At 38.3% G+C, this 23,268-nt stretch overlaps 1 protein-coding gene and 1 long non-coding RNA gene across 3 annotated transcripts in view; one reads left to right on the top strand and one right to left on the bottom strand.

The window, feature by feature from the left end:
* zgc:172282 (leucine-rich repeat and fibronectin type III domain-containing protein 1-like protein) overlaps positions 1-23,157 on the top strand; it is a 93,327-nt gene extending 70,170 nt beyond the window's left edge. The window contains exons 8-10 of one of the 2 annotated variants that reach the window (XR_005615528.1): positions 1,545-2,191; positions 11,637-12,583; positions 22,770-23,157. Coding sequence is in view for 1 of the 2 variants with exons in the window: in XM_039622541.1 (XP_039478475.1) it covers positions 1,545-2,191; positions 6,029-6,045 (664 nt within the window). In the remaining variant the exon portion in view is untranslated. Of the gene's footprint in view, positions 1-1,544; positions 2,192-6,028; positions 6,090-11,636; positions 12,584-22,769 lie in introns of those variants that run through there. The other variant, XM_039622541.1, reaches the window with a different exon arrangement.
* LOC120443612 lies at positions 2,088-23,268 on the bottom strand. The gene is made up of 3 exons (XR_005615529.1): positions 23,146-23,268; positions 22,303-22,377; positions 2,088-2,202 (listed from the first exon to the last, which is right to left on the bottom strand). It is a non-coding gene; the product is annotated as an uncharacterized LOC120443612 (long non-coding RNA).

Here is a 23,268-nt window from a genome sequence, read left to right on the forward strand (position 1 = left end):
ATATGTAGCCTAGGTATATGGCTCTTTGATAATTAACTAGTTGATGATAGGAATGAAGAAGAAAGTAAAAAGCATGGTGATTTTTTTGCTTCTGATGTCTCCCTAAGTGGCAAACACCTAAAAAAGTATACTATCAAAAAAATAGAAAAATATATCAATAGTATTTATCATTTGAAATACTGAAGAAGTGCACAATGAGAAGAATCAGGAGTGTTTAATCAGAGAATGATGAATTCTACAGCTGTGAGGGATGACTCTTTCTGTTAGCCAAGTCATAGACTTATAAATTCCCACTCTCTGGGGGAATTAGGCCACTGAGGTCACTGTTGTGCCATAGGCAGCACAGAAATATCTAATGATAGTGCATGTGTCATCAGTGCAGCTTTTATAACATAACACAGCAAAATACAAGGTAGCAAAACAGGTAGGTGCATAAATCATTTTCAGAAAGGACTTTTTTACTGTATGGCTCTTCCTGGCTAGTTTAATTGGTACAGTGTAGTAGTAAATGGACACAGGTTTGGATAAACCAGGTTTCTGTTGGTCTGATGAGAGCGCTGTGCAATGTCACTGAAATCACCACAGCAAGATATTGCGGCACTCTGTCTAATAGCTTTCACTAGTAAACAATTAGCTAATATAAAACTGTTCATTTCTTGTAATTTATTAAGTTAATTACCCTAACTACCATCTAATGACTCTGCTGCAGTTCACAATTGTAGTGCTTTATCCACTCAAAGCAAAATGTCATGTCTGAACTATAAACTGGCTGATAGCGTTGTTGGAGTGTCAAAGTAATTAAAAATGCAAGTTATTCAATGAGATGACCTTTAGCTTATAGAAATATCTTTCTACAAGACGAGGTTGTTTAACTCTGTATGCTTATTTCAGTGAAAAGCCACAAAGTAAGTGCCTCAAAAAAAGTAAGTTTCAGACTCAATGAAATAAAAATAGAAATGTTCTTTTTTTAAGTTGTAATAATGCAGTCTTTAGTATCCCACTTGTGGTAATTTCTGTCAAACATTTCATTTGCAGGGACCACATCCTCAGTTAGATTGACGGTGTTTCATGAAAGAGAGTGGCTCCTGGGCTGTGCAGATTCCCATGTACTAACGAGAGGCTTGAGAACTGAGACAAGGGGAGCAGGGTGGAGCAAAAAAATGAAAATAAACAGCCTATAGAGCAGGAAGGCATATGTACTCATGGAACTGAAAGGGAAGTGATGAGGTGTGGTCCCACCCTTGAAATTTAGATAAATTATCTCCAATTTGTGTATCTGGTGATACGTTTTTGCTGGTCATACTATTGCCTGAAAATCCAAGGAAATTCATTTGCTATCAGTAAATATGCTTGTTTCACACTAATTGCATGTCCACTTAACCATACATATACCAACCATGAAGCCTGAGGACAAACTTGCGAGTAAGATGAACAATTTTAATAGAGAAGCATCAGTTAAACATGCTCTACATGTAGGGAAAAAAATATGTGAAGGTGAACTCACATCTTCTTTTCCTTTGTGTTCTTCTTTCTTGTCATGACAGAATGATTCCATCCAGCAGCAACGACTTCCTGGTGCGGGACCTCGCTGCTGGACGTAGCTATGATCTTTGTGTCCTGGCCGTGTTTGATGACGTCGTCACATCGCTGACTGCAACTCGTCCTTTGGGCTGTCTGTCATTTACCACAGACACAGAGTTCAGCCAGTGCCAAGCATTGCACAGCCATTTCTTGGGTGGTACTATGATCATCATCATTGGAGGGATTATTGTTGCTTCTGTGCTTGTTTTTATTATCATCCTAATGATACGATACAAGGTTTACAGCCACCAAGGAGCAGGCCATGGAAAAGCAGCCATCACTGCGACTGCTCCAAGACCACAGAGCAATGGACAAGGAGGCAGTCAGGTCCAAGTCCTTCCTCACTCTGCCTCAAAGATAACTGACAGTCATGATGACCAAGTCCTCGGACCATCCAGGGCAATGTCGCCTAGCAACACTCTGCGAGACACTGTCACGTTGGTCGAGGAGGAGAGCAGTGGACGGAGCCTAATGACAAGGACTGACTCGTCAGCGAACGAGGAGTTGCTGTCACCCACAAAGTCCCGCTTCTCCTCCAGGGTCGCCATTGAGATGAAAATTCGACCGCCATCTGTTGCCAAAGAGCCCACCTCTCCCAAAGAACTGGCAGGTATTAGAGAGCTAGAGGAAAAGACACAGACATAGCAAATTCAAGCAGCTGAGCAGAGTTTAGAAAAAGTAAAAGTTGACAGAGAAGGAGTGGGGAAAACGTGGAAAGGAGGGACACAAAGAAATTCGGTCAAACAGGAAAAGCTGGTGGATGAGAAATAGACAATGTGAAATTCAGGGTGTGAAATTGAGCAAGATAATAATGAAGAGAAGAGCAGTGTGTGAATGAGAAAATGAGTACGAGAGATTCCATTCTAGTGCACTAGAAGGAAAGTAAGAGGGAGACAGAGGGTGAGACAATTCATCAACTTTCAGTCTGTAGGGCTGCAGCAGCAACTCAAGTTGTTTTTAAATCTCTTCTGTATGATTGCACATTCCTTTTTTCCAAAAAACGAATGGAAAAAAAGTCTTGAATTAACCTTCCTATAGTGAACTGAAGACCTCCCCCATGCTCATTTATTTTTGTTTTCAGCTCTTTCCAAATGCCAGACTTCTTTTGTTGAACGCTCAGAAGGGGCTCATGTTGACTCAAAGTCTTTAAATTTGTGAAGAAGTTAAAGAATGAGGCTCCAACCTTGTTGCCAAAATTTTAGTTTTTTTTTAGTTTTTGGAAAGCTTGGCTAGACAACAGATAATAACCAAATAAATCTTTATGTTTTTGTGTTAGAGGAGAGAGGGATTTGATAATGCATGTGGGAGTACCTGTCACACATTATTCCAGTTAACACCTCTCACATTAGAGCGCTGCAAACCATTAGTCTTTAAGCACTCCAAGAAAGCCTGCTCGCCTTTAGAAATGACACATCCCAAGTGCTAAAGAGTGAAAAAGCTACTTCAGTACAAAAGAAAGGCTGTATGCACTGGCTTACACTCAATATCAAGCTGGAAAAAACCTAAGTCACTTATAAAGTTAAATGTGACTTCAATAGCACTGAATGCTAGATCTGGTGGGGGGGGTTATATAAAATTTTTGTGTTTCCCTTTTTGTAATAAACATTTATTACAGTGTTAAAGTGTTAAAGACCATACAGAGAACCAGATTAGTTTAAATACTGTATTGCAGAGAGCGATAGAGGAGAAAGGGGGAGACCGTGCAACAAACCATTTTATGTGAATCCAAGAAATTTGTTTTACAGCAGATTCATGACAAATCTACTTGAAGAGTCTCCAGGGTTATCAGAGTCTGCCACACATGTGTTATATAGAAGTAATACACTATACATAATGCAGACACAGCTATTATTAATGAATGTAAAACAATATAAGACAACAACTTGTACTTGTCAACCTTTTCATCTGGTGTAATAGGCATGCAAGCTCCTGTGAGCAGCAAAAACACTCACCAAAAGCTACAGCTAGGTTTATTCATACAGTACTTCATGATGATGTATAATTGGAAGTTTAAAATACACAATCAAAAAGACGGAATATAAAACAAAGAAATGTAAATAAATAAGGCTGGATTACCTTGGACAGTGGAGGGAAGATGAATCATTAAATATTTATATAATAATATTAAATATTTATGTTTGATCCATAGAAATAACAAAAAGACATTTTGAAAATATACATGATGCACTTGACAGGTTGAAATTAAGCTTAGTCTCATTGCTGAACTGAAATTGGTTAAATCCTCAGAACCATTAGTACTACTTGAGCTTTAGGCTTCCATTCACTGTTTCTTTATCTCTGGGCTCTTTGGTCTAATCAACGATCGGCCTCTTGTGTCAGCTTGAAAATACTGTTATTAGTTTCTACTGCAGTGGCCTTTGGCATGCCTTCAGAAAATAGCTTTAAAAAAGTATTTGACAGTCTGAAAGAAATAGAACGATAGATAGATAATTTGTCATTGTAATCATTTAATGAAGAGTGCAAATTATCCAAGAAGTGCAAAATACATGATTGCGATAATGCACAAATCTGCTCGATTATAATTCTACTGTAGTTTTCTTAGCATGCAAGATACTGGTGGAAAATTGCTTTTACGTAACAGTCTTTGCCAGCTATTAGATAAAACCTATTTTGTGTAATCAAGAGCACTTCCTTGTTCCAAACTTTTGAAATGACTTGCACGTGCTCTCAGAGATTGCTTGAAACCGTCAATAGATCCCTTATAATATAAATCCACAAAATCATGTGGATTTTTTGGGGGAGTAAAATTTCCCTGTACTAAGCCTACTCCAGTGCATTTCCCCTTTAACACTAATCCACTCAGGAAATGGGGGTTTCATTGGAATGAATAAATGAAGACATCATTTCACATGAGGGTCTTAAAGAGCTGAGTGGAAATACTTTATCAGCGGTTGATATGTCATTCAATTGGCCTCTGTGAATGAGCTGAAATGAGGTGTCATTGAGCCTCATGTTGATAGCGGGGAGGAAACGAGAGATCTGTGCAGAGTATAGGAGCTTAGCCAGCAAAGTGAGGGAGCGCTTTCACCTTCATCAACTTTGTCAGTTTGGTTGTCTCTCTTATATTAATACAACAATGCTAGATGTTGCTTTTATCAGAATTCATTGCGTGAACTTTAATAAAAAGTGTACCATGGATATTAATTGGTTTTGGACATCAGACATTATAGTGCAAAAATCTCAAGCCACCCACTTGTACTGCCAGGAAAAGGGGAAATAGGAAATAACATACATTGAAATACTGTATATAAGGTAAAAACAGTTTGCACAATTCTAACAAACATTAAAGTCAATATGTGATATGACCACCTGTATTCTTTAACACAGCCTGAACAATCTTAGGCAAACTTTATTTTCATTTCTTTAAGGAATAGATCTCCAGGCTTCTTGAAGGATGTTTGCCGCCTTCTGTTCTGTTCTTTGGTTTTCACCTGTTTTCACCGATTTTCAGTTCAGTTCTCGTGTAATTAACTTGGACCATTTCTGAACAAGCCTCCGTGAACAGTAGGTAGCTCAACTGAAAGTCCAAATGCATCTTTGCTGGATTTCTTCCTATTTCTTAAGGACATGACTTTCCAATACACTTATTTTATTTAGGCCTCCCACGTTTTTTGTCTGTTACTTGTCCCATTTTCTTAATTTGTTTAAAGGATAAACTGCACAATGTGCTGATAGCACTTTGTTTGTGCAAAAAATATAGTTTTATGCCGGCCAAACTGTGTTACCTCTGACATATTTTGTAAATTTAGCAAAAGAAATGGAAACAAATAATGTGCTTCCCATAATTATGAGTTCCTCTGAAAATGGTCAGGTACAAGGATTAGATTGAAAATGAGTGAAAAAGCATTCAATGTTCAAAGACCTTCAGAAAACCTGGAGAACTACTGGTTAACTTCACTTTAAAACTTTACAAGAAAGTCTGGATCTTTAGAAGCCAAATATAAAGAAATGAGGCTTTGCACAGCTGTGCACAGTACTGTACTCAAACACGTTGTTTTAAGCTGTTTTAATTTTTTTAATACTAATGAAACTTTGACGACAACTTTACACACACATTCAGCAAGTGTGCCAGGAGGTTGATGGCCACATTGCGGTGGCAAAGCAGATGAATTAGGCAGCGCTCATTAAAACTGGTTAGAATTTTGGGAATTGTGAAAAAAAAAACAAAAACCTTGAATTTTATTTTGTTGCACCATTGAGGTAACACCATATGCATAAACTCAAATATTCCCCCTATAGGCCTAATTAACCTTGTCTCAACCTTATCTAACTGAAGTGTGCCAGTCAGGGACGCCTCCAAACAACATCCCAGACTAAAAGACATGCAAACAAACCAATTATTATAGTTTTTATTTTGACATTTTACCCAGGAGGAAAAAGTTACCGTTGGCCTTTTGTGTTCTTTGTTTCCTTCCTTTGATTCCAGGATCGTTGGCACTTTGAGGGAAACCTACAGTGAGGGATAATACCCATGTGTTTGTACAAAGGCTGTTGGAGTTTCTCAGGGTGTAACTGTGTCTGTGATGTGTTTCACTGGTTGCTGCATTGCAGAGAAAGGCAACATTGATCTGATCAGAGAGCCACAGTGAGTCAGAGAGCCTGAGGAACAGAGCAACTGACAGATACACAGAAAAACCCCATTAAATGCCCGCAGTTGTGAAAAAAATAAACATGTTTTCTTTATGGTAGTTTAATTCTTTAAGACTATTTGCTCTCATATATTCACAGGAACTGAATACATTATTTTATTTATTTATTAAACATTTGAGAAGTCCCACGATTATGGCACTAAGACAAAATTTTCAGTGTTGGACTAAAAAAGACACACTTTCTTAAACATAACAAAGCTGTGGTTAGCTTTATTAACTGTGACAACTGTTAATAAAGCTAACCGAATGGGCTTTTCTGGTTGGGAATGGAAAGATGTACTTACGAGATAAATATGTGGTTTTTGAACATTAAAACAATAAACAATATTCTCATAGAAATGATCAGTACATAAATATGTGACATGAGTCCATAAATTAATAAAATATAGGCACTTTCAACTTGAAAAATGTAAAACTATCACAGAATTTGAAAATCAATCAACAAAGAAATGCACAGCAGAGATCATTTTAGCAGTCAAGTTGTCACCTTGCTTTTTAGCTCTATGACACAAGGATGCAGCATGTGGATTCAGGATTAGAAGCAGCTCTTTAACCTGAATACTAAGTGGGGAATTTTCTATCTGGATTAGTAGTAATTATATGCTTGACACAAACATATTATGATTATGTCAAGCAACGTATTATTAGTTCAATAACAGCCAAACAAACACTGAATTTGTATGTGTGTTAGAGCACAAACACACAAAGACGCACACATTGTTGGGAAAAAAAACAAGATAAACCGCTTCTTTTATGAGGTTAAGACTGAACATTTAGGTTAATTTAGGGACAAGACATCAGGTAACAAATGCAGTGTGCAGTGTCCTTACAAGAGATGGAAAAAATTTGTGTATGTAAGCTCAGGGTCAGTCACCAAATCCCTGCAGGTCTGTGCCTGCATTTGTGTGTGGTTATGTACAAGGTTTATCTGCCTTGAGCCAGTACATATGTTCCCACAAGGTTAGTCAGGATAGAAAAATACTTAAGCACAGCGCAAGGATGTGCGAGTCTGTGTGAAGTGCAAGTGTGTGTTCTCCCCGTGGCCCATCCATGACCCTGTAGCCTGTCTGTCCTCTGTGTATTTTAATCTATCATCACTCCTTTCACTGTCATCCCATATGCCCGGCCTCATTCTTCACTGCCGTCTGTCTCTCTGAATACATCTCTTGGAATCGGCCAGGCCTCTTCCCCTCCCGCTGTTCACAAGTGCTCCCACATGCTTTTCTCTCATCTTCTTTACCCGTTTTCCGACTGCCCTGACATTGTTGCTTGTTCTCTCTCTCTCTCCGCTGAATAGATTTTTTTTTTATTATTTCTTTTGTTGTTTAGCTGTATCTATATCAATGTTTTTCGTCTGCTTCCTCTTTCTCATTCGCTGTTTTTTGCTCCGTTTCATTCTCCATTTCTCTCCCCCTCTCTCTGTCTGACTCTTGGACGCCTCCAGCAGCAGACGACAGGCGGCCTCGTAGTGTGGAATGGAGGGACTTTAACATCTGAAGGTCTCTCAGCCTCTCAAAGAGATTGTGCCACTACAACACACAGAGTAATGACTGCCACTTTAAATTGTAGCGCTCCCTGGTTTTTGTTTTCTCCTGTAGCAAGCAGTTTCTTCCTTTCTCTTACCTATGTCATTATTCCTAACCTGTCTTTCCCTACTGCAGCCTCACGTCTTTGCAGCATGCTGCAATCTGACCCTTTAGTAACTGTAGCTAAATAACAGCAACCACAATTGTGTTTCATTATCTAGTGATTTTGAGTACTGACATTTGAGAGATGTATCCTTGAAATTCCTGCCTCTGCTGTATTATAATGACTGAAAATAGCATTTTTAAATCATGAAAATACCTATAGTTACAAGAATTAGTCCCTTAGATGACTGATAACAATTAGGGCACATTTGATTTAAATAGCATTTTACTTAATTATCATTTTTAAAGTAAGCGTGTTCATCATTTGTGAAATTCTGCTGCTTTTCAAAGACCTGTGTGGACATAAACTGAAAATTCTTTACATTTCTGGCTACTGGGCAAACTTGCCAGTTACTTAAAAAATCTGGCTGAGTAAAGTTATACCACATTTTTGGTTGTTTAGTTTTTTTTTTTATTTCAACAATTCTGAGAAATTATTAGTTATAATTTGTTAATTTTTGACAGCTATGGGAATGTGCACAAATCTTGAGTCACCCCTTATTACTTAATGAACTTTACTTCCCTTAGTTTATGAAAAGTAAGGAAATTATTTGTTGTAAGAACTGTTCTTGGCATTAATCTTAATCACTGGAAAGCCTGTGTATTTCCCCTAAGTGATGGGACATTTGTAAGGAAAATGCATTTGTGGGTTGATCAGCAGAGTTGAGTTTGTGTGTTGCACCTATGAAAACTTGCCAGATCTTCTCTGACAATGCCAAACAGCTTGTTCTGCTACTGACTCTTGTCTTGAGCTCCTGGTACCCCAGATGGCTTAATGGTGTCTGATTACCAGCACTTGTGAGCATGGACCCCGCTACAACAGTATGGAATCGGCTCCAAACATACTATATTTGACTAATCTGGATAGGGCCCGTGCTATAGGTCAACTTTAAACTTCAAGCTAATGTTCCACAAAACCAAGTTGCAGCTTTATTTGGAGTGAGCCCTAGTTAAATCTCCCAATTGAAGGGCAAGTTCCACAGAACTGGTGATTTCAGAGACAGGATGAAAAGTGGCCGTCCCAAAAAGAGAACACCAAAAGATGACCATTTCTCATCCTGTCAGCAGATAAGAACTGTAGGCAGTCTTCTGCAGAATCAAGATTTGCAGAATGATTCCGCAATGATTTGCGGAACAGACTGCAAACAGCCCATCTCTGGTCTCATACAGCTGCCAGGAGGCCTGACATGACTGCCCTTCACCATTAGGCTCTGGCACTGGTGCCAACACAACACTGTAACCTCAACATGTGGAGGAATGTTATGTTCAGCGATGAGTCCAGAGTCTGCCGACAGCGGTTGGATCACAGGCTCGAAGTGTGGAGAAGAACTCTACAATGATTGCTCCACCAACAGGATAACAGCTTTTGGTGGAGGCAGTGTTATGGTGTTAGGTGGCGTCTCCCTCGCTGGAAAAACAAGGGTTGCATCACTGGAGGCAATCTCAATGCAGAGAGAAATTATGCAACCAGTAGCAATCCCACATCTCCACAGTCTGGGACCGAACTCTATCCTTCAAGATAACATGCTGCCTGCACTTCTGACCTCAACACTCTGGGATCTGTTCGGACCTGCTGTTCCTGCTAGAATAACCAGCACAGCATAACCAGCACAGCCACAGTGGCTAACTTGGGATAAATACTGACTGAACAATCAGAAGTGTGTCTGACCAAGCTGGTGAGCAGCATGAGGAGGAGGTACCAGGCTGTTGTGGCTGTTTATTGTTCGTCCACATCCTGCTGATGCCCCTGTTTGTTAAACTGGTGAATTGTTAAATTGCCAATATGTCTTGTTTCATCAGACCTGAATCATCTCATCCAATAAACAAAACAAAGGTCAAAAGTACAACAGTAGCTGTTTGGTGTAGACAGAAAAAATTTGGAACCATTTTTGTGTTTTTCCTGTTTTCAGTGTATAATTTGGCATACTTCAGCCTTTTCTCCTTGCTTCTCTTCCGTAAGTATGGCTTCTTGACAATCAACCGTCCACTGAGACCATTTCTAAAGAGGCTTCAGTGAATAGTTGATGGATCAGCTACATAGCAAGATGCGTTTTATCAAGTTGTTGGATTTTCTTTTCTGAAAGATATGACCTCTAGATGCTGTTAATCTGCTGTAAATAGTGTTTTTAGACTTGCAACTTATTTTTTGTCATCTACCTTTCCAGTTTGCTCACATTTTGTAGGGACACATTGCACACAATGCTGAGATATGCCAGGTTTTTGGCTAAAAGCTCTTTGAGAATCATCTTGTTGGCACAAAGATACTATTTTATGCCTGTCAAAATGTCTTATTTTTGGCATTTTTTATGGATTCCAACAAAAAAAGTGAAGTTTTTGATAAGTTTTTGTTATGTGTAGATGCAACACTGGTTCATCCCTTGAGTTAGATGCCTTTTTGTGTTTGAATGTTTTATAGGTCAGTGTTAAGTCCTCTGAAAATGGTAAAGTATAGGCACTGGACTGAAAATGAGAGGGGAAAAAAGGCAATGTTCAAAGAAAAAGTTTGAATCACCTCCAGAAAGCCTGGAGAACTATTGCTCAAGACCACATTAAAAAATTACAAGAAAGTCTGGCTACTTGGAAGCAAAATATAAAGAAATAATGGGTGGCTTAAGACTTTTGCATAGTACTCTATAACTATATTCTCAGGAAAAATAAGTAGTTGTCTTCCTCACTTTATGCTCCCTTCTTCCTTTCTTCCCGACATTCCTTTCATCTTGTTTCTGCTGGCTGCTGTTTTGCTGAAACTGCTTCTATCCATTATTACGTCTCCTTTTCTTTTCTGTTTTAAATTTATAACAACTTTGTCTGTCTGGTTGTGTTTCACCCCTCATACTGTTTTATGATCATCATATACTACCTTTTCCTCTCAAAGAGTGATGGAGGAGAAGAGGTGAGTGGAGTGCAGAATGATGAAGGAGAAAACTGTGGAGATATGCAGTGGTTGTGATGGATGAATACAGTCCAAGGCATTAAAAAGACTGTTCTTCATTATTAAACCGACACAATAAGCACTGGCTGTACATAAATGCTGTTATGAAATATTCTTGCTGACAGATACAGTTAAGAAATGCTCTCCCGACAAACAGACACATTACAAATAACACCTGCAGCAACATACTGCCACAACAAGTACAACCTCATCACTCTCCCAGCTATTGCTCATCTTTGCTTTTTCTTGTCAGCAAACCCTCCTTACGTGGGCATTTATTGTATCTCTCGACAAACAGCAGTTGCACCTTAAGATACAAAAGAACACAAGCTACACCCTTTTCATACTAATGTGTACATATTTGTTCTTAAGGGCCATTTTGATATGAAGACATTGCATCCTTTAACCTTTAGAAATACTAAACTGATCCAAACATGATTTGTAGCCTTGTCCTTTTCAAATGTCTGGCTCTAAGCCAGGTGTGATTTTAAAACAAAGCCAGCAACAACATAACATTTGAACCTTCACTACCTATAAAAGTAGTTTATGTGTGTTATACCCTAGGAGGTACTGTCAGAAAACTTTATCAGTAGTTTTTTTTCTTAATCTTTTAAGTTAAGGCAGCTAAAAAATGATCTGCTGGTTCTAAATACTCATTTTTACACCTGCTCTTGTTCTGATAGTAATTTGCTTTTCCCCCCATCTTAACACTGTATACCCACAGTTCTATTTTCAAACCTTGTTTTCAATCTTCTTTTCTTTTAGAGCCCTGATGTTGTTGTGTGAAGACTGGACGCTTCCCACTGGGAAAAGCTGGTGAAACCACCTGAAGAATAAAGGCCCTATAGCTTATGTTCCTGTATCTCACTGTACCCATTAATTTGTCGCCATGAATATCACAGGGTTATAGACCTGTAGTCTTCGGTTTACATTCGAGTGCTTATCCTGGTTCTCATTTCTGGATTGGACAACTGTGTCAAGGCCTGGTGTCTGCTTGGCTGCTGATTGGCCAGCTGGTGCAGGATCTGGCTGACAGTGTGACATACCAATCAGTTTTCATGGAAGAGATTTGTTTTTACTTTTTAGCATCTCTACCAGTGTTGAAGCGGAGACGTATAAAGGGGCATATGGATATGTTCAACATATGAATGGACAAAAACTTCAACATGCATGGACAGAAAAGGCCGAACAGTGAGCAAGCAAGATGAATGCATAGATAATCACATTCAGCCTAGGAATACAATGTGATAGACTGCACAAACAGTTAAAAAAAGAATTAAAAAAAGCTACTGGAGGGGTCTGTTTTGGGCATGAACATACGCTGCTTTCTTGGCTCAAGGTGGCTCACCAGTTTTTATCCCTGTGGAATAAAATAATTCAATTAAATTGAACCAAGCAAAGCTGTTCCTGGGCTGAACTGGAGATGGACATTAACTCACCAGACCCTGATATTTCTTAATAAAAATGTTATCCTTGGAAAGCATAGTACATAGTAAAACTTGAATTGAAAAAACCTGGACCCAACAGGACTTTAACTAGAACTGTACAGTGATCAGAGTTCTGATACTGATTAAACTGTACCAGATTACCAAGGACTGGTTTGGGTCTAGTGTGTGTATTCTGCAGCTCTGGCCTCTATGTCTTCTGCTTTCCACTGGACAGGTGAGGACCTGATGAACCTCCCTTACATCTCTCCTCGCCCCCTTAAACAGGTGAGTAATCTGCTAATTAGCTTTTTAACCTAGCCAAAGTAGGAGCCTAATGAGAAGTTCTTGAGCCCAAAGACCCAGGCTCATTAATTAGCGTGACATATGGTCACCAGTAAGCCACCAGTAGTCACCTTGGCCATCCACAGTCCTGCCCCTGAGTTTAAGACACACTTAGATTCTGCAATTTCTCCTCCTGCAGTGAGTAGTCTGTAACCTAATGAGGGCAATGCTTTAATGAGTGCCTATCTAATTGCTGTCACCTAGACAATTAGAGAACTATCCTAGCTAAACGATCTGCTTTCTTAATACTCTCCTATGGCAATATCACAACAGGCGACAGGAAATACATCCCCATCCTGTTTGTTTCTTGGTCTTTTACCGTCTGAGTCACTCCTTATCTCATACACATCACTCCCTCTGTCCATCAGATCACTTTTTCCCTTCCCGCCTGAGCCTGTGATTGAATACTGGTGGAGAATATAATATGCTGCAGGAGGATATGGTTATGAGGGAACAGCACAGCCCCGGGGATGGACTTTGCCTGTATGGGGGGATGGGGTGATCAACAATATCTGCTTAGTCAGTACAGAAGTCTGATGCTTCAGAACTTATCCAGCGCTCAGCCTAAAAAGAGATCTTCACTTACAGATTGAATTTATCCTCTTATTAGAGGTAATCACAACAATATTCGTTTGTTGTTGTCGTTTTAGAAATCTTGTTCCAAACTCCATAAAGGGATGTTTATTTGACAGAAATCTACAAAGGAAGTGCCTCTTTTATCTTAAATGGCTTTAAATGAAAAACAGCAGAGATTAGAATGGTCATGCAGCTTTAGCTGTTCTCACTGAAAGTATATCTTTCTCCACATAATTTGGGTTCCCCCCTGCCATGTAGTGTCAATGGCACCCACACTGTTTCAAATGAATTTTAATCAAATAGTAGATTTACTGTTCTCTGTTGGCCACAGACGGAAACACTGCTTTAATAATTTGCTTATAAGAGATTCATAATTCTACAAAGAGCATTTTATCAACTAGACTTAATTTAACTGATCCAATTATTGTGTTTACACAAAAATAGGCAATTTAAGGCCATGGTGTAATTGCCATGAAATATAAACAGAATTATTTCCTCTCATAATTTAAGGGCATTTACCTTTGCTGTTAACAAACAATAATTTTCTTTAACAGCAGTTCTGTGTTGTGTAGAGCACAATGTGATTAGTTGTTTTTGTAGTGGTGTTTATGTAGGGAAATTAGCTCACTGTGAGGGATAGCTCTTGATATCATAAGAGAAAAAATATGGAGAGAAATTAGCTTGATTGTGGGGAAACAGTGCAAGAAATACACATAAAATGTTAAATGACCATCCATAGACTTGCCAGCTTAATAAAAATAAGACTTTTTTCCTATTATAAGTAACTATAAGTAGCTTTGGGGGGTAATTTCTCTTAAAATGAGGTAACAAGGCATCTGATATGAGTCAGGGAATAAGATGCAAACAATAGAAACAATAGAAAAGTTAAGAATATGAGAAAGTGTTGACCTTTTTTCTGCGGTTTTCTAAAAACACGCTTGTGTTTATCAGTTTTTTCTGGGTTCTGCTACAGTTTCCTACAGTACTTACTTAGTCCAGTTTATTCACATCAGAAACTAAATGTAGTTGCAGTTTGACCACAGGTTACGGATTCAGTAAGTAAAATAAAAACAAAACAATTTGTAAAATGTTACAGACATGTAATTACTCCTGTATATAACGTTAAAGGGATATAAAATGTAACAGGAAACGTGTGATTTCTGCTGTGTTTTGACTGGGCAGCACAACAAAGATGTTATTTTCTTCTGGTAAGTGATGGTTATGAGATGTTGCAGGGACAACCAGTAATGATGGTGTCTCCAGCTTAAATTTGCATTTCAATTACAAAGTGACACAGACACCTTCATTGTTCATTCAGTAATGGCAACAGCAATGAATCAATCAGTCAGTGTTCTTGGTCTGGCACACAAACCCAAGAACCAAAGTGGCTGTTAAGAGTACTTCAATCACAGTTAACAGTTTTTATATACCTATGACCGTAGTAATTGTCTGTGTGCATCTATGTGAACTCGTGAAGCCATGACCAGCACAAGTGTGATTGCAGAAGTGGTTTAGATATCAGAAACTGTTTACGCCAGTAAGCATCTCCTCTGACTACTGATGCTGATGATTGTCCGCAGAGAGGGAGAGAGAGAGAAATAAGACAAAACTGATAAGCGAACATTTCTCTTCTTTTATCTTCCAACTAGCCTTTAGCGCCTTTGGCTGAAGTTCTTTTTATTTTGTACATTCAATTTAAATCTTTGCCAACTTGTTAGTGTGTGATGAACTAGAGAAATTGATTCATTCCATTGTAATTGTTGCATTGACATAAAGGGTATTGATGTCATTCCAGCTTTTTTGAAAAGCCAAATGTTGCACACTAGCAAGCCTGACACTAGCAAACCCAGCTCTGATCATAATAATTAACAATTAGCACGCCGTTATTAAACACAAAGTGATTGATTTTTGTAATGACCTCTTCAGACTGCACAGCATTATCTCAAAAGTGCATTGGTTGGTCTTTTGCATTGTTACATAATGCAACATGATTGATAACAAATTTATGTAATTCGTTAACTGACGTGTCAAACTGATTTATGACATTGTTTTTTCTAATGTGACAGGATTTTATAAAATCCTTAACAAGTTCAATGAGCTCAGTTTGGTTTATCATCCTACATAAATATAGTGTTTATCCATGATCGTTCAGCTGGGGGAAGAAACAAAGAAAAAAACATTATCTTCACTAATAAAAATGACAGCCATTTTTTTTTACCTTCCATTCTGTAAGATATTAAAGTGAATGATGGTTGGTAGATGCTGCACACACTAATGATGATGAATGACTGATGCAAGTTTGTTATCTCCTCTCTCATATTATTTATTGCTCTTTTCTGCAAATGAAAGACATTCCTTTATGTCTAAGGTTAAGCACAGGTCACTATGCTAAGATCCTATTTTTTGCATTAATTATAATCTCTATGTGAAAAGAAGGCATACTGATCAGTTTATGCATGTCAAAAATGGTAAAAAAAAAACAAAAACATCATGATCAAAATCATTATATTTGATTTATTTGTACAAGTGTATGAGGTCTCTGTCAATTACACTTACATGTCTAAAAACAGCTGTTCAAGATATTAGAAAAGGAAAATACACAAAATTAATACACAAAAAGACTACGCTGTTAGCATGGAGTGTGTGTCTTTGTCAGTGTGTGTGTGTGTGTGTACTACTGCTGTGTCTGATCTGTAATGATATAAGTGGAGAATCTTACAAGAGCACGTCCTAACAGTGAGAGAAGCTCACATGTACCAGAGGGAGAATAATGTGAAAATGTAGGAAAGAAATGCTAAAAACGCTTCATACAAGGGAGAGATAACACCAGCAGGAAATGGGGGCTCCGTGAGATCATTCAAAATATGCATGCATGCTTGTCCACTATAGGCTAATGTGGTGTTCTGGTATACACAAGTGCTTCAGCCACAATTTTATCTTGCCAATAAGGCTTGTTGAACTGAACTGTTAGGTAGAAGAGTGAAATGAGAAAGAGAATCTGAGGATGATAAGAAGCTACGTAAATAAAGATTTTGTAGAGCAGAAAGGAGAAAAACAGTTTGAAAAAGAAGAGGAGAGAAGAGAAGATGTGAAGGCGACGGGCAGGAGTGAAACAGGAGGAGAACGAAAGGAGAAAGAATACACAGAAAACAGGAGAACAGCAAGTGGGATGTGTGGAGGATTATGCAGTGTCTATTGAGATACAGCTGTATTGTGCTATAAGGGTGTCTTTGGTTACTCAGAAAGAAAAAAATGATAGTATGAATCACAGATGACAATGCATACACACAATGCATGTTTATTTTTAAGCGTGTTTATTGTATGATGCCTCTTCTAGATGGCAAATGAAAGATCTTGTTGCAAGGCAGATGATGTGCACAGATGAACAAATGTGTGAACACGTGGACACACATTCAGCCAGACGAGATATTCCTATGGAAACGTCATGTCACATGCAGTGGATACGTGCATGTATTTTAATGAGTACATTCTGAGCATGTGTTTCATTCTTTGTGTGATGTTATAACATGCATTTTCACTTACGTACAAGGCATATTATAGGTGTTTCTTTCCCCCCAAGAAAACACTCATCTTTATTTTTCCTAGTTTTAATTGGGACAGTGTTTTTTCTGTCACAAGTGTACCATGAGGAGATATTTTTGTGTTGGGCATAATGTAGTTTGCAATGAATTCTCTTTTTTTAAAAGATATTTTAGCTGAGTTCACATTGCTGTCAAATATGTGAAATCAAGGCCTGCAGAGGTGGAAGTGGAGAGATACATAAATAGTTAATAAGTATCAAGGGTTTTGACGTCATACTCCAAAAAAATTAAATATATATCCGATAACTTATCCCCCAATCACACAAGTGTAGAGCTTGGTCACCAACCCCTTGGCAACCTCCAGCTGCTAGAGAAAAATGCATGTTCTCTGAGCTCAGTCACCCAACTAATAGACAGCCAGCAACCTAGTTGGTGAAATCAAGAAGTTGTAGAAGGAGTCGTTCGCAAATTATTGTTTTGGTCACTCCCAGATTGCTTTGGTCACCTGTAGTGTGACTGGAACAAGCCTAGTTGACTGCAAACAGTCCCTAGATAGATTTTTAGTGCATCCTCTCACACCTCTTTGCACCTAAAGTCACCTTTCCAGCAACCACTTGCCACCCAGTTGGAGAATACACATTTTTCCCTACCAACCTTTGGTTGTCACCAAGGTTCATCACTTACAAAGACTTGGATGAGAGCTTGATAATTAAGTTCTGTGAGCCAAGAGTTTTACAATGTCACTTTTTATTAAAAATATAAAACGCTGGATTTTTATGAGATTATTTATTGCATTTGAAGTGCTAAATAATGGGAAGGGCGGTACTGCTGCCGTCAGGTCACAATGAATTGGAGTAGCTCTAGAATATATCTTTGAAGGATCCCAAAAGTGAGAGTGGTGCCATCAGATGTCTTTCCACAAATCATAATATTTGATAAACTGTAATTTTAAAATGTAAAACTAGTAATAATTTAAGGGTTTAATGTGGTTAGAAATTTTAAATCTTAAAGATTTTTTTTTTTAAATTTTTTTTTTGCTTGTGCTTTTTCTATTTGCTTTTTTGAGTATTTTTAACGCTTAAATCCATATTGGTCATAATTAATGAGCTCTTTCTTAATAGAAGGATTAAAGCTCTGGAAAGAAGTATAGCTCTTTTCAGGAAGTTAAATCGAGACTAAGCAGTTGGGCTTATCTGACAGAACTGTAACCAAAATGGAAAAAAAAGTCAGCATTTTGAAAGAACATGCAATATCACAGGTCTGTGTCAATAAATTGGGATGGAAGATTGGCTGCAGCCCTTTTCCTTTCAGAAGCTCATTGTGCCACAGTGTGTGGAGTGTAGAGGCAAGGACCCACATGCACAATACGAAGGTTCAACAAAAATCAAGAAATCAAGCCTAAGAAAAAAGTCTAATAAACAAACGCTAAAGGGTAACAAACAGATAAACTGCCATAAACCAGGAAATGAACCAAACAACACAGAGAATAAACAGGGAGACAGGACTACTTATACACTGAGTGCTGATGAGGGAATGACAGGAGGGGAATTACACAGAGGTGAAAGTAATTAACAACACAGAGTTAAAAGAAACTACAGGTGACTAATGTTCTAATTTAGCACATCAGTCATTTCCAGTGCGTTATCCGAGGGAAAATTACCAGTCAGCTTTGGTGAACTTTGATGATTTGTCTTTTTTTCTAATATTCACCTAAGGTGGTTAGACTGACATGCTTAGAAAGATACAGATGTAGAATTATACGTCACAGTGACGTACACCAGACCTCCACTGATTGCTAGCAGAGTTGGTGAATACGTTTAGATGAAGAAGTGAATGATGAAAAAAATATGTGTATCGCCTGATGAGACTTCAGAGGCTAAATAAGTTTGCTCTCTGCTTACTTACTCCCTGATGCCACCACCAACCAGCCAAGCTGCAGTTTACATCTGTCCAGACTGATATACATAAATTAAAGCAAAATGCAAAAAGTTGACACCAAACATTTGTAATAGCAATTCAGTATCTGAACAGCGTTGACTTATGGTCACAATCCACCCCCTCTGTTCCCAACAAATAATGGTAAAAAATGTGTTCTTGCAGAAAATTAGAGTGTAGACTTGGTCTTTGTCCTTTTCGAATAGAAAATGAAAAATCATTAAAATGTGTTTCCTCAGTCTGACTTCCCAATTCTGATCTGATCACCCGTGAGTCAAAGTGAAGGTAGATGTGCCAGATGTGATAACATTTCCTCTCTGTGTTCCTGAGAGATTTGCAAGAATGAAACAGATGTGTCACATTGACCTTGATCTTTAACTGGCAGCGCCTAATTATTTCTTTCTGGAGTCTAAGTCAACATTTGTACCAAATTCTGAAAAAATAAACAAGTTTAATAATTCAGGGCATTCAGCAGACAGTTCATTCATGAGAACATTTGAATGTAGCTGACCACCCAAATACATATTCCCACTAGTGGCTGCTGTCAGGCCAATGTCAGCATTGGTTGGTTCACCATTTTTCTTAGCTTGGCTAACTGCCCGTTTGGCCAGTTGCCTGTATCATACTGACCTCTGGTTTTACATGCTGTGCCCTGCAGTTTACTTGAGCATCTCTTTGTCAATTAAACCGAAACAGGTTCAAGTTTTTAATAATATAGAAAATGAAATTTTTAAAATGTATAAATATATTCAGGTGATGCCAAGAAGAGGTCCTTCATTGAATATAACAACTATTCAGTTTTTTTTTTTATCAATTATTCCATGGCATGTGCAGGGCAATGTTCCTGTTCAGAAATGGCTTAAAATAGGAGCCCACTCTGAGCATATGCCAGATGTGCTAGATAGAACAAGCCTAATCCATGGCCCCACCTTCAAACTCACAGAACCTGAAAGATCTACTGCCAGCACTCTATCAGACACCACAGGACATACCCAGAGGTCCTGTGTTCATTTTAATATCGCAGCTAACTGGTGCATGCATCATTCAGTTCAAAACTTTTGCATTTTAGCCTGTTGTATTCCTGGGAGCAGGGTCTGTGAGTAGTAAACTATTCCTCAGAAAACAAAATTAATCTTTCTGGGCCACGTTCAGTACTAAAATCATTTTTAGGACTGGGCTGCAGAATGTTAAAAGCCATTGTTTTTCTTGTTTTTCATGCATACATCTGAGCACCAGCAGGATTTGTTATGCAAAAGAGATTGCTCTAAATGCTCCAGTGTCAGTTTGGGAAGGTCAGTAGCATAATCAGCCATTTAAAAGCATTGCTGTCAATTTGTGTATTCAATAAATGTCGACAGCCCACCACCACAATCACATCAAACAGAGTGAGTTTTGGAATATGAATTTCAGAGCTAAAAATAAGCAAAGCAATGATTTTACCTTCACCTGGTCCCCGCTTATAAATATTACTGTAGCGCTCAGCGATCGTGGCAGAGTTTCACCATTTATCGACAATAGCAAGACTATTTAAATCTGATGGATGGATTTATTGGCAGTGGGCATTTTTTTGTTTTGTTTTTATCTGCCGTATACAGCACGATGCTGCACTCAGGACAGCTGAATAATCGTTAATTGGCACTGAGAGCCTGTGATTTGCATGTGGGAGCAGTGATTATATTTATAGCCATGTTAAAAATTAAACATGATAGCAAGTGAAACTGGCTGACATTTAGTGATACACGGACTTGTAAAAGTCAACTGTGTTTCATCAGAGGAACGTGTATGCACATGAGAGAGAGAGAGAGCACGAGTGAGAGAGAGACAATCCCTATAATAGCAGTAGCTGGAAAAAGGAAAGTGATAATTGAATGTTGAAAATTTGCTGCTCAGCATTACTTGATTACTTGATATAGAACATATAATTATATATGTCCCGTGTATAAAAAAAATCTTCTCTCTTTCTCTCTCCCGCCCTCTGCTAACGCAGAAAAGTGTACCTGTATTTCATCAGCAGGCCACAGCTCTGCTTGATGTATGGTGCACCTTCAGGATACATTTGGGGGGAGTGGGTGGGGGACAGAAACAAACTAATATGTTAGCGCTTTTCAGAAGGTTACAAAATGGCAACTCAAAACATAAAACACCTTGATCAATTTCCATATAATTAGCTACAGCTTTGCATTTTTCTTCCCGATAAATGAAATTCTGCATGGCTGTAATTGCTCTAGTACACAGAGTAAGATAAAGTATAGCGAATGCAGATTAATTGCTTTTCTATGACTATACTCACAGAAATTAGAAATTCAATACATTTTAATACAGTGTGACATTAATTAACTTAGTCACCTAGTTGATAATTCAACTTTCATTTCAAGCATTTAAACAAAGTAGTCAGGATAATGTATGCAATGTGTTTGTCTGAATGCAGAGTGACAATCAAAAATAAAACAAGAGACCATCTGGCTATTACTTAAGCTGTGATGCTAACGAGCACTCATGTTTGAAAATCTAATGTTACGTAGTAGAAAAATTGCTATACACCTGATAAAGATGTTGATGGGGAGTTATCTTGGCAACCAGGCTAATGAATACCGGCAAAATGATTAAAACACATCTTTGCAGTTGTTCCTGCAGCAGGAGGTGTCACCGAGACTACGCACACACACGCACACACACATTTTCCATCCTGTTGTGGCGGGAATTCAGTGGTATAACCAGCATTTGCACATCTATCAACTAGACAGACTTTAAGTTAGCACCCTTGCATTTATCTTTTAGAAGAAAATAATTTCCTTTTGCAGGCAGAAGAGAAACTCCCATCATTAGATTGATTTCTTGTGCTTGTCTTAGGAAGGATAGGTGTGGATGGTGTTGGAGGGTGAGTCTTTCAGGTGTTCACAAAGAGCACAATATGGCCCTATTGGTGTGCACAATAACTTATCAGGTGTCTAACCTGCTGCTCGTTGCTTATGGCATTTGCACCCATGTGTTACACACACCAACCACTGGTCCAGTGGGTCGCCCCTTTTCCATATTTATTTATGTATTTATTTTTAAGCATCACCATTAAATCGTCTCTTTTCTACACGCCAGTCAATGAGCACCAGGTTCCCCCACATGGACCACTTACACTGTGACCGCTACTGAAATCATTTTAGCATGCTAACATTACAGTACTAATTAGGCCAGTTTTACAAAGAGTATGATGCCTTCGTTCACATTTTCTCAATAAATCTATAGTCATTTAATACTGCATTGCACAGGTATTCGTTCAGATTAAACAGGGGATTATGAGGCCCCATTATGTAATTTTGTAGCTGTTGTCAGATTAGAGGCTTTTGAAACACATTAATATTAAATAACTATTTTGCAGGTTTAACAGCTGTACGTGATAAGTTGACTGCACAAAGTTGAGGTTTATCATTGTTATCACGTCAAACACTTGATTTTCCATGTACTCCAGAGCACTGAAAGTGACAAAGCTGTCTAGCTTGGGGTGATTGTATTAACACTAACCTAGTTGCTAGTTTGTCTCTTTTTATGGGAACAAGACACAACCAACCCATACGGGATGCAGATGTGTTCTCACTCGGGCTGCACAGGAAATACCTCTTTTAAGTGCTCTCTTCAATTTGAAGTGTAATCGTCTGTGGATTTGGCTTGATCTCATCCGCAGAGATGTAACTGACAGAAGAAATGAAAAATAAAAAGTGGTCAAATCCCTGTGGCCTTTTAGAAAAAAATTTTTTATACACAAACAAAAACACATTTCAGATGTTTTGCCCCTGACACAATAAGAACAGCTGTTATTCAGATAAAAGGCACATTTCCTTTAGCTTTAGGCTAAAAATATGGCTGCTGTGCCTATCAGGTGGTAACAAAGCGTGTCTTGTGGTGAGGAAATAAGTAGGACAAGTCATTTTAAACCCTCATATATTTGAAATTTTAAAACAATTCTGGGTCTATATTAGAAACTTTTTTAGTCCTTTGTAAAGATCATTAAATTTGGATTAGTGTGACACAACAAATCACTCCAATCAAATCCAAACTAACTTCTTTCTCTTTTTGTCTTTCAGACCCAGTGACCAGAAGGAAAGCCGCATGTCTGAAGTCCAGAAAGACAAATTAATGGTTAAGAGAAAACAAGCAAAGTAGCAGGGTTCCAAATCATGAGTCATTATTGATATCATCCGAGATTTTTATCCAAAACATCATCAACCTGAACCTTCATCACAGAATAAGTTTACAAGAAAAAGAGTTCTGCACTACAAATCAGAATAGTTTAATGTGAAGAAAAATGCTGTATGACTGTATATTACTGCACAACTTACATTGCTAATAGCTCGGCTGTTGTCGTCTAGGCCTTGCACATCTCCATTATCTCTTTCATTATTACCACAGTGGAGTGCATTTACGTGCACACGGCATGAGCGATAACAGGCCACATCTTACCTAATGTTCTATCTGTGAGGAGTTGCATCTTCGTGTGTCTGGCAGATATCCCTTTATATTAATCATCAGAGTATTCCAGGTGCTTGTTACTAGCATCTCCCTTACCATTTTCGTGCTTTGACT

Source organism: Oreochromis aureus, linkage group 14 (assembly GCF_013358895.1).
Source record: "Oreochromis aureus strain Israel breed Guangdong linkage group 14, ZZ_aureus, whole genome shotgun sequence".
In the NCBI taxonomy this organism is placed as follows: Eukaryota; Metazoa; Chordata; class Actinopteri; order Cichliformes; family Cichlidae; genus Oreochromis; species Oreochromis aureus.